Genomic DNA, 11524 nt, shown 5'->3' on the forward strand with positions numbered 1-11524 from the left:
AAACACAAAAGAAAGACTTGATAATAATAAATAAAATGAAAAAAATTGGTATTATTTTGCTGAAAAAACATATGTAAGGGCAGAGAGGAAAAATATTTTTTCTTTTCATTTTCTCTCCATATAGAGAAAAGTTGGGAGGAAAATAGGTTGTGAAACCCACCACCTCATGTTTTCTCCAACTTTTCTTTCATATCCCACTTTTCTTCTCTCGTCCAAACACGAGAAAAACCTCTTCGCCTCCCATTTTTCTTTTTCATTTTTTCTCCGTCCAAACATAGCATTAATCTCAAGGGAGAAAACAGCGAGGGATTACTGCGGTTCCTTTTTTTTTTCCCCCAAAAAGCAAAGATTACATTAATTCTTTACTGCTTGTTTGGATTAATGTTGGCAAAAGTGAATTATTCTTATTCAGAACAACTTTTACAAATTAAAGTTGGGATAAAAACTAATTAGTATAATGTAATTTATATTTGAATAAGCTGTTAAGTTGCTATAAACTTATTTTCTATAAACTTGTATGAATTATATATTGAAAAGTAAGTTTGAAATTGTTCAAATTCAAAGAAAAGTACTCCCTCTATCCTTTTTTTTTTTTTTTTACAAGAAACAACTACCATTACTATCTTGTTCCTATTTATAAGAATCATTTGTTAGCTTTTTATTTTGCCCCCATAATTACTTATTTTAATAAATGTATTTTAGAGAAAAATTTACAATTTTTACATATTCATTGTTTTTAACAATTTTAACTAGCTTTTTAGTCAAAATAATTGGATCAATTACTTCTTATAAATAGCGACGGAGGGAGTAGCCTTTAGGCAAAAAAAAAAGAAAAAAGCCAATTGCCCTTGAAGTACCTTTTAGGTAGGGCTATATGTCTCGTCTTGGTCGTCTCGTCCTAATCGGACAGGACAAAATGGAAGCTGGGACAGGACGGGACGGCCTCATCCCGTTTCAAGATATATATTTATATATTTTTATTTTTTTAATAGATTATTTTTGTTTATCTATTTTAACAACACAAAAAATATAAATATTAAGTTTAAAGAAGTAAATAGAAGTCACGTGTTTGAATAAATTTTTTATTTTAATGTTTTTAAAAATGTAAATTAAACAAGTTTCAATCAATACAATATGATAATGCATTTTTGTCAACATATATTTAGACTTAATTAAAATCAAGGCTAATGGCCTCTACATATAATTTTTTTTTTTTGAGAAACTTCGAAACATAAAAAAGAAGAAGTAGAACAAGTATAAGTAAACGATTTTTACTTGTCAAAACTAAAAAAAAAAATAGCATGATTATTTTGGGAGTTAAATCAAATATTCAGTCTTATTATTTAATTACATGTTATTTAGATACTTAAAAACTATTTTTGGAAGAGAATAGAACTTTGGTTAATTACTTTTGGTAAGAAAAAGTCCAAAATCAAAATGATGATATGATTTTTTTTTTCATTGAAATTGTTGTTTAAAAAATGTCCCATAGGACATCCAATCTTGTCCAGTCTTGATTGGAATCAAGATAGCCTTGGAATGGGACAAGACATGGGACGGGTTGCCTCAGTCCCAGTCCCGATCCCAGTCTTTTCCCATTCCATTTTGTTTCATAAATACCCATACTTTAGGCAAGGGGAAAAAATCAATTGCTCCTGGAGTCTAATTTTTTCTCTAATTTAATTTTGAAGTGTTTTTCATGCCCAAAAGTCAGTTTGGCATGAACCTCATCTCAAACAAACCCAAAATCATCTAAGCATGAGGTTAGTGTCTCTAATAAATTCATTCATTATAGGATCATGTTTTATTCAATGGTGCTGGCTTTTGTTTTCTTTTCATGTATGGGCCTTTTAATTTGCTGGGGCTTTTTCTTCTAGTGTGTACGTTTTACTTTTAAGAAATAACTTTCTTTTATCAACAGGTGTTAGGTCTAGCAGAAACGATTAGTGTGTTGCAAACCAAAGTTTAAATCTCTTGTAAAAGAGGTGTTTACATTTATCATTCAACAGTGTCTCAAAAACCCTTTTTCATTGACCTAAAAATCCATTTGCCTCAATATTCTTGCATCTCTACATTGTAAACAACGTAATGATAATATTAGTTATAGGTGTAATGTTTAAAATGTTTCACGAATAGAAATGTAATGAGCTTCAAGAAATTGTGCACACTATCAGAACAAAACCTAGAGCAGAAAGGGATATGTTGCAGTGAAAGTAAGATGAAAAAAACATATGATCAATTAGATCGGGGATTCCTTGAAAAAACTCTCAGACTGATTGGTTTGCAAGAAAACATCATAAAAGTCATAATGGCTTGTGTTACGTCAGTTTCGATGAAACTTTTATGGAATGGAGAGGAAGGATCGTAGTTTAAGCCGACACATGGTGTGAGAAAAGGAGATCCACTTAGTCCATACTTTTTGTCCTGTGCATGGAAAGATTAAACCATCTCATTCAAGATGAATGCAAGAGAGGAAAGTGGAAACAAATAAAACTTACTGCAGACAATCTTTTGCTTTTTACTGAAGCCATGGTGAGACAAAAGGGAGTGGTTCTGGGGATGTTGAGTAAATTTTGTGGAGTTTCAGGTCACAAAGTCAGTTTGCAGAAATCTAAGGCTTTCTATTCTAAGAATGTCAATTTTCATCGGGAATTCGCCTTAAGTGAGCTGTTGGGAATTGGTGTCACCTCATATCTGAGAAAATACCTGGGGTCCCTCTCATCCATTCAAGAATCACCAAAGACACATTTGGGCATTAAATCGAAAGGTGAAGTCTAGACCGTCGTCTTGGAAGAGTAAATATCTTACCATGGCTAGAAGAACAATTCTTATCGAAAGTGTGATAGCTACTCTCCCCTCGTACCAAATGCAGTCTGCATTGATCCTAAAAGGAGTACCCCAGGAGATTGAGAAGATAAGCAGAAACTTTCTACGGTGTCAGGATGAGAATGCCAAGAAAATGCGTGTTTAATAGCTTGGAAAAAGATCACGACGAGGAAACAAGTAGGAGGTCTGGGCATTAAAAACCTCGAGAAACAAAATCATGCGTTCATTATGAAACTTTTTTGGGGTCTTGTAATGAAGCCACACGCTCTATGGGTTCAGGTGCTGAAATTAAAATATGAATGTGGGTCAGAAGTAATTCCAAGGTAATAAAGAGCAAGAGCTCCTCCCTCGTTTGGCAGGCCATAACTACAGCATGGAAAAGTTTATGCTAGTAGGGGGGAAAAAAGTGAATAATGGGATAACCATAAGATTATGGTGGGACCTGTGGACACCTCTTGATAAACCGCTCATTGAATATGCCTAGAATGTCCTTAGTCAGATTAATCCTGAAGCAAGAGTGGCAAACTTCACCCTTCCGGGTGGACTATGGAACTATACGTGTTGGAGACAATGGGTGGTTCAGACATTGATACAAATTAAACCTCCAACAGGCACACACAACCAGATGTCATATGCTAGTGTGAAGCTTCGAATGGGAGGTTTTCAGTAAAAGCAGCGTATAAATTCCTATCTAAGTCCAGGGATGGAGTGGGGAGGTTGATTTGGCGGAAAATATAGCGTTAGAAGCTACTCGAAAAAAATTAAATTCTTTTTATGGCAAATATCCCATGAAAGAATTATGACCAACTTCTTCAGAGCGAAGAGAAGACTCGTAAATTCAGGAGAGTGTCCTCTAGGGTGTTTGAGTGAGTAGAGTGTGTTATAGGTAACCAGAGACTGTGAGAAAGTGAAAAAACTACGGAAGGAATTTATTAAACCTAACATGTTTTTTGCCTTTTTCTCTTGCGTTTTGCAGGAATGGATGAAATAGAATGATACAAGGGAGCCCAGTAAGACATGATTTGCCAGCTGGTTGTGGCGCATCATATTTGGCCACGTATGTTGGTTGATCTGGAAACATCGGTGTAAGCAAGTATTCGGGGAAGGAGAGAGCACCCATAAAGAGATTATGCACCAATGCTTGTACCAACTGACGGAATATATGGAGGATGGGAAGCTATGACACAGGATTTTCCAAAGCGATACAGCCACTGATAATGATGGAAGCCTCTGCCACCAGATAAATTAAGACTGGACGTTGACGCTTCAGTGGGCATTCATAGGAAAGCTACACGTCGCGGTCTGGTCAGAGACTCAAGAGGACATTGAATCATTGGCTTTAAACAACAACTTGGAACGTACCCTGTAACGGTTATAGAGGTCCTGGCGATCAAAGCTGGGTTGGAAGTTTGCAAACGACAGAATTTTCAAGAGATTCTGGTTTATTCATGGAGGCAATTAATATTTTGATGAGGGATAACGGGTTAACCATCACTTCCGAGAGGAGGTGGAGAAAACCAGGGGACTGCTATATGATTAACGGTCAGTCACGTTGCTACATGCGAAGCGAAAGGCACTGGAGTATGCAGATATTCTAGCAAAAGAAACCCGAATGAAGGAAGAAAGATCGAAATTATTGCTACACGTTCCAGCAAGATGCAGACTTCGTGTCATGGCAGACCAAAGTTTGGTGGGTGCCAGCTCAAGGAATGCTTTTTAGTTTTTTTTTTTCTTTTGGTATTAGGAATGCTTTTAAGTTTTTGTTCTGTCGTTTATCAAGCATAAACTTGCCTTTGTATTCCCAAAAAAAAAAAAGAGGACAAAAAGAAATGTAACGAGGTTGATTGCACAACAGATTCTTCCACACGTTCAACACTTTCTTTTCCCATAATTATTTCTTTGACAAATGAGGTAAATATTGCATTCGTTTTCTTAATGATTTGGCATGATTTTTAAGAAATTAACAATACTTAATAAATTAATTACACCATTAAGTCAGATAATATCTAGGAAAATTCCTAAAAAATATCATTTGAATTTCTAAATTCCAGAAAAGTAACACCAATTTCCAAAATCTCAAATCCATAGTCATCATTAAATAGAAATTTTAAAATGTTGGTTTTTTTACATTTTTGCCCTTGCATTTTTTTAAAAAATTTTTTAGAATGCCACCTAAGTAGGCTTAGCTGGAGCTTTGGCACTAACAATCCCTTTGGTGGCTAACCGCCAGAATTCTAATAATTACTCTTGTTTTAGTCATTGATTACTTTTATTAAGTTATTAATTATTTTTTTAATTCAGGGCTTTAATTATTATTCTTATTTAGTTATTGACTATTCTAAATTTGATATTAGCTGTTTGCAAAAAACAAAAAAAAAAAAAAGGATATTGGGTACTTTTTTTCCCTAAAAGTTCAGTGGCTACTCCTATTTAGATATTGATTATTGTAGTTTCAAAAGTAGTAAATAGCAAAACTAGAGTAATGAGTAACTAAACAAAAGTATTCATTAGATTTCTAGCAACTCCTACTACATTTTTTGAATTTTTCAAATAAAAGTAGCCATACAAAAATTAGAACAGTCAATAAGTAAACAAGAGTAGTCATCATATCTTTAAAAACAAAAGTAGCCAATACCTAGGTAAGAGTTTTTGAGACTCTAAAAACAAAAATAGTCAATAATTTAATAAAAATAATTAGTAACTAAATAGAGTAGTATTAGAGATTTAGTGGCTAACTATGAGAGCTTTGAAAACATGCTATCTAAGCTCTGGTGACTGGCTACCGAGAGGGTCAATAGTGCCAAAACTCCAGTAGCATTGTCTCAAACGAGATCAGCTAGTTAGTTTTTTTTTTTTTTTTTGTAAATTTAGTTTTTAAAGTAAGGGGCAAAAGCATAAAAACATCAACATTTTAAATCCCTATTTAGTTATGAGTATTACAAAGTACCAAAGCTGATGGAATTTAAGCCATTCCTGGGAGAAAAAAAAAAGCATAAAGAGTAATTGGCTTTAAAAAGGAAGAATATGAAAATCATGAAGAAGAGTCAAAATTTCCTGCCTTTTGATTGATGAAGCACTGTTCATAAGTAGCTACTCCTCCGGTCCTTATTATAAGACCCAATTTGACTTTTTATTTGGTCCTAATTATAAGACCCAATCCATTTTTTCTTTTATATTTATGCATTTTTTTCCAAGATAATCCTTCTAATAATGATAGTTTTAGCCAATATACTTAATTAGCAAGGATATTTTAGGAATAACAACACTTATTTATTATAAATAACCAACTTAACTTACTTCCTTAATCTCCTCAAATAAGTCAATTGGGTCTTATAATTAGGACCGGAGGAGTATAATATTAAGGAAGATCTTTCCAATTCCAATAATATGCAAAGCTTGAAATAAACTAGAATTATGGAAGCAAGAAAGCTAGCTCTCAAACAGCTAGAAAAAAAAAATCCCTACCTATCTGGAAATAATTATCTGGCCAAAAAAAAGAAGAAGAAAATAACTAACCCTTTAATTTTATTATCATCAAACTACAGATCACAATACAACCCGCATTACAACAAAATCGAATCTCAACTTTATCAAAAAAAAATAGAAAGAAAGAAAGCGCATTCCCTTTGAAAAGTATTTGCAATTAATGTGAAGAAAATTAATCTCGAATTAATTTGTTTGAAATAATATATACTAGAAGTAAAAAGAAATATTTATCTATGATAATAAAAATAAATATTTAAATTTAAGGAAATAACATACAATAAAAAAGACAATATCCATTAAATTTAAATGAAACTTCCTTACGTGATATACCAATCAAGATATGTAATGCTGATTATATCTTTATCATCAATATTTAACTCTTTTTTCTTTTATTAATTTTATTTTAGAGACGCTCCCATACTAACAGCTGGTCCCACTTATGCTACGAGCGGGTCCCATCACACTACAGAATCAGTTAGGATGGAAGCGTTCGAGGCTCCGGTTTGTCTAGTTTAAAACAAAGAGTCAAAGACCGAAGTCGTCCGTTTGGCCATGAACCCACTCCCGCTTGGCGAAAACCCTCCAGACTCTGGTTTTGGTCCACCGTTTGGATCACTGGTTATTTGACTCATATTCCCTAGGTACTTCTTCCCTACTTGATTCCGATCACGGCTTCATTGTGTGAGTCGGTGTGCTTGTGTAGATATCGATGAGGATTTATACCGTTCTGTCCGCTTTGGTAGCTGCTCTGAGTGGTTTTTGATGAGTCTATATGATGGTAAAAATTGTTAAACAGATTTCATCAGGGTTGTGTAGTTTGTCATTTTGGATGGAGTTCCGTATTTCTTGCGCGATTATGCCCAAAGTTGGTGACTTTGTTCTTCACTTGAATTTCGATATTTCATCTGGGCGATTGGATAAAAGCATCCGCTTTCACTCAAATTGATATAGGTTGTGTTTAGACCTGTCTTTTGTCTATCTTCCTCTCACTCTTCTGAAAAATAACTTTGTATTGCTAATGATGTAACTTTGCCTTGCTGTCTTTCATGCGAGTGAATGTAGTTGAGTAAATGCAGGCCGCCCTTGTCTACTTAGCTTCTGGTTATCATCCACGGTTCCCTTTTTTTTTCAAATTTTAATAATGCTTTGGCTATTTTCATACTTATGTTGGGGAGTGGGGACTTCAGATACTAGAAAGGTTTCGGCTTCATGCAAACCAGGCAAATAGGGGAAATTAGGAAACTTTAGTGGGAATACTAGATTTGTCTACTGAACCCAGATAATACTTGCCTACAATCATGGTGGACCCGTGGAAGAATTGGAATGATAATCCATAATGCCATAATCTTATGGCAATGTCAACAAAAGTAAAGCAAGGCAAAGTCGTACATGGTAAAAAAATGAACATAACATTTGTGCTCTTTCTAGTGGCATAGTTTAAAATGCTATCATCTCACTCAGTGGCAATGAAAGAAAACATTTGGCCAATTGGATATTGAAACCTTATTTAAAGGTTTCTGACCATTCATTGTGCCATTTGTTTGTCCTCATTTGCAGTCTCTTGAATCAATTACTAATCATGTGAATGGATTGAGAGTGATCTTACAGTTTTTGGCATGATTATTTCCATCTTTAACAGAGAATGAAAAGTTATTGCCAATTTTTTCACGTTATATGGATTGTAAATTGTTATTGAACACTCTGGATGTGGGAACAACATGAGGATGAAAGACATCAAGAAGAATATTAAGACTCACAGTTTGATTAAACTATAAACTTCATGGTTTTGGGGAGCTGCACTTTTAACATATGAGATTCTTTACGATATATTGTTCACTTAATTCTACGCTGAAAAAAGTATAAATATAGTTCTCAACATGCTGATAACACTCAAGGGGCAGTCTTTTTAGCTTAGTTGTACTAGCCATATCTAATGCTGCATGGACATCTGGCCTGCTTGTCTGTCCATGCACGCCCCTGTCCATGTTCTCATGAATATGACTGAAAGCATTAAGCAGTGTGGGTATGAATATTTCTAATGTTAAGTTAATTCATCACTAACTTATTGTCTGTTTTGTACCTTTAAACATTTAATCTTCAACTTTTGTCAGGCACCTTCATACTTGAATGAATGATACAAGTTATATAACTTTTGTATGAAATATAGGAGAGTGATTTAGCATTGATGATGAAGATACTCTGCTATTATTCATTTGGATATTTGTAATCTCTATAATGATTACTATTTTTGTAACTTTGGTATTCTTATATCTGTGAAGCCACTGCCGGGTAGAACATCTTATTTGTAGAGTGGAACTTAATGAGACCCCAAAATCTCAATATGGAAGTTTCCCTTTTTACTTGGTTTCTCTCAAGTTGTTTATGTAACTTTCTTGGCGCCTTTTCTGCAGCTGATGGATGTGTGACACATCCTAATTAACTTGATACTGAGATGTGTACTATACGGCCCTATACATGTAACAAGTACATTGTTGTTTCTATCATATCTTGAATTTTTTTTTAAGGAAAAATAAGAAATTGGATGTGGCTTGAATACGCCTACCATTGAATGAAACCATCTTATTGCTTCCATCTTCTCCTTCCTATGCCCCCACCTCAAAATAAATGATTGAATTGACCAAGAGCTCGTGTGGAATAACTTATAAGTAGTTTTTTAATCGTGATTTACGAAATACGAAATAAGCTGTGAGAGGAGTTTTGTCTCAGTTTATGTGAAACGTATTTATAAGTGCTTTTGAACGCTATCCCAAACAGGCCTTAAGCTTTTTCTGGATGATGTACAATGTCAAAAAGATTTGAAAAACGGGAAAGACGTCTCACTTCTTAAATGCTTGAACTAAATTTTTTCCTTTTGCATCTTGTAAATTCAGGTACTAATGTAATATGGAACAAGGCGTCAACAAAGCTGATAGTAGGAAGGATACAGAGAATCTGCCTAAAGGATCTAGTAAAGCAGAGTCAAGTGGCAAAAATCTTCAACAGTCATTGAAGGCCAAATCAAAATTTGTTAAGAGGTCTCAGCCTAGCAGGCCTAACATAAAAAAGAATAAAGGTTTTAAGCGGATTCCAGGAAAAGATCAACAGAGAAAGAATAGAGCAATAGTGGGAGAGAGAGAAATTTCTCACAACGGAAATGGGCGCAGCAAGAAACAAACTTCACAAGACAGTCAACAGAACAGAACTGCTGATGAGCAGCATGAGGAGAAGAGCCAGCAGGTGGACAATAGCAATGAGGATAGTCGAAATAGGGGCACTAGTGATAAACCTTTTACTGGGCAGAGCCATCATATTCAAAATAGTAATGAGAAGACTAATGAGTCAAATGTTAGTAAACAAGAACAGAAGAACAGAGGAAAGCATGTAAAGCCAAACAAGGGTGCTAATAATAGAATGAACGAAAATGAGAAAGGCAGCCCAGAGAAGGTTAATTTGAATGAAGGGAAGAGAGAAAAGCTTGGTGGCTTAATCTTCATGTGCAGTGCAAAAACAAAGCCAGACTGTTTCCATTACCAAGTTATGGGTGTTTCCAGTGGTAAAAAGGATGTTGTTTTGGGAGTCAAGCGTGGGCTTAAGCTTTTTCTTTATGATTTTGATCTTAAGCTATTATATGGGATATACAAAGCTACATCCTCTGGGGGCATGAAACTTGAACCCAAAGCGTTCAATGGTTCCTTTCCTGCTCAGGTTTGTTTTCCCTTTGCATTTTCTTTTCCTTGCAAGTTCTGTCCCACACTTCTGCAAATAATTCTCATTTTATTTTGTCAAGAATCATGTGCTTATGGCTAGCTCTGAACCTTCAGGTGCGATTCAGCATTGAGAAGGATTGCTTCCCACTGCCTGAGAGCATTTTCAAAAAGGCTATCAAAGAAAATTATGATGAAAGGAACAAGTTCAAAACTGAACTTACTGTCAGGCAGGTGAGAATCAAGTGTTTCCTCTGGTGGGTTGGCTGTTGTTCTGATTTATTCTAATACTTTAACATTCCCTTTCAGGTTAGGAAGCTTACAGGACTTTTCCGACCAGCTACAATTCATTCCACTTTGCTGCCTCTTCGCACCTGTCCAAAAGTACTAATGCTGGATAGGGAAGTTTCTGACGGTGTTGAGGGACAATGGTCCCATTTGCATAGGGAAAGATCGGACCAAGATCCTTATGCCAATAGCCATGGGAAGAATTATAATGTTCTGCAACATGAAAGGAAAGTACGTGATTTATTCCTGACTGAAAAGGATTATCGAGCTTATGGTCTTCAAGGAGATGGGAGAAATCTGACTCCCCCTTCTCATGCGAATCCCATACTGGAGCCCCATGAACGTGAAACAGAGCACCTTCATCAACTGGGTTCTATCTACAGGGAGGATGTCCCTTCACAATCTCATGTAGAAAGACTTCTCACTGATCCTCTATATTTAAATAAGAGGGAATATCAGGCTTATGGTCATGGTGTAGATGACTACCGATATGGTTCATCAAGAAGGGACCCCTATTCTCAACCTTCATACAGAGATGATGAATTCTCTTTGAGCTCTTTAGTAGGTGGAAGAATCTTGAGCAGGGCTGGTAACTTGCCAAGGAGAGAAACCTTTCAAGATAGTCTGTACTCAACATATGCTGCTGAAGCTTTGCCAGAATATAGTCAGGCGCGGCATTATCACAGGGCCCAGCCAGTATCCATGCATGCGCCAGTTTCTTCTCGTTATGCATTTGATGGGCCTTCACATTCATATCGGTAATTTGAATGTGCACTTTGGCTTCCTGTTGTGCTCCTCTAGATTGTTTAACTTAGTAATTAATAGAACATCAAGGAAAGAGTACATGTCCAAACTACTCCTCAGGTACCTGAGAATTGGAGATATAGCTAGTTTTACTAGCTGTGTCTGAAATGTGAAGCTGCAAACATTGGATCTGTGCTTCCCGGTTGCCATTAAAATAGAGTACTTATGGCGCAGTCGCACAGTAGGCTAGGAAATTTTCAAGGCTATTTTGTCTATGTATATATTTATTTTGCCTATGTATATGTTTATTTTGCCTTGCGGATTAGTAGTTCAGATATGCGCCTACTTGTTGGTTTCATGAATAGGAATGTGCGTCGCGTCCCCTTAAGCCTTTAACTAATCTCAGCAACTTATTAGGTCTATGAATGTGGTATAGGCAGATTGGAGATGGTCTGGGCACTCATTATTTGGTGATT

At 35.5% G+C, this 11524-nt stretch overlaps 1 protein-coding gene across 1 annotated transcript; it reads left to right on the top strand.

The window, feature by feature from the left end:
* The first annotated feature begins 6881 nt into the window (after nt 1-6881).
* On the top strand, nt 6882-11066 carry LOC114754081 (uncharacterized). Its single transcript, XM_028942822.1, has 4 exons — nt 6882-6953; nt 9204-10017; nt 10134-10250; nt 10326-11066. The coding sequence occupies exons 2-4, from the start codon at nt 9217-9219 to the stop codon at nt 11064-11066; spliced, it is 1659 nt and encodes a 552-aa protein (XP_028798655.1). The 5' UTR covers nt 6882-6953; nt 9204-9216.
* Nucleotides 11067-11524: the final 458 nt, after the last annotated feature.

Source organism: Neltuma alba, unplaced genomic scaffold (assembly GCF_004799145.2).
Source record: "Neltuma alba isolate B1F8T4 unplaced genomic scaffold, ASM479914v2 tig00010068_pilon, whole genome shotgun sequence".
Taxonomy (NCBI): Eukaryota; Viridiplantae; Streptophyta; class Magnoliopsida; order Fabales; family Fabaceae; genus Neltuma; species Neltuma alba.

Excerpts from the sequence above, each read along its gene's own strand:
- LOC114754081 (XM_028942822.1), top strand. The coding sequence starts at position 9,217 with ATGGAACAAGGCGTCAACAAAGCTGATAGTAGGAAGGATACAGAGAAT. Across the intron at positions 10,018-10,133 it reads ATGGTTCCTTTCCTGCTCAG|GTGCGATTCAGCATTGAGAA; the intron begins GTTTGTTTTCCC and ends CTGAACCTTCAG. Across the intron at positions 10,251-10,325 it reads CTGAACTTACTGTCAGGCAG|GTTAGGAAGCTTACAGGACT; the intron begins GTGAGAATCAAG and ends ATTCCCTTTCAG.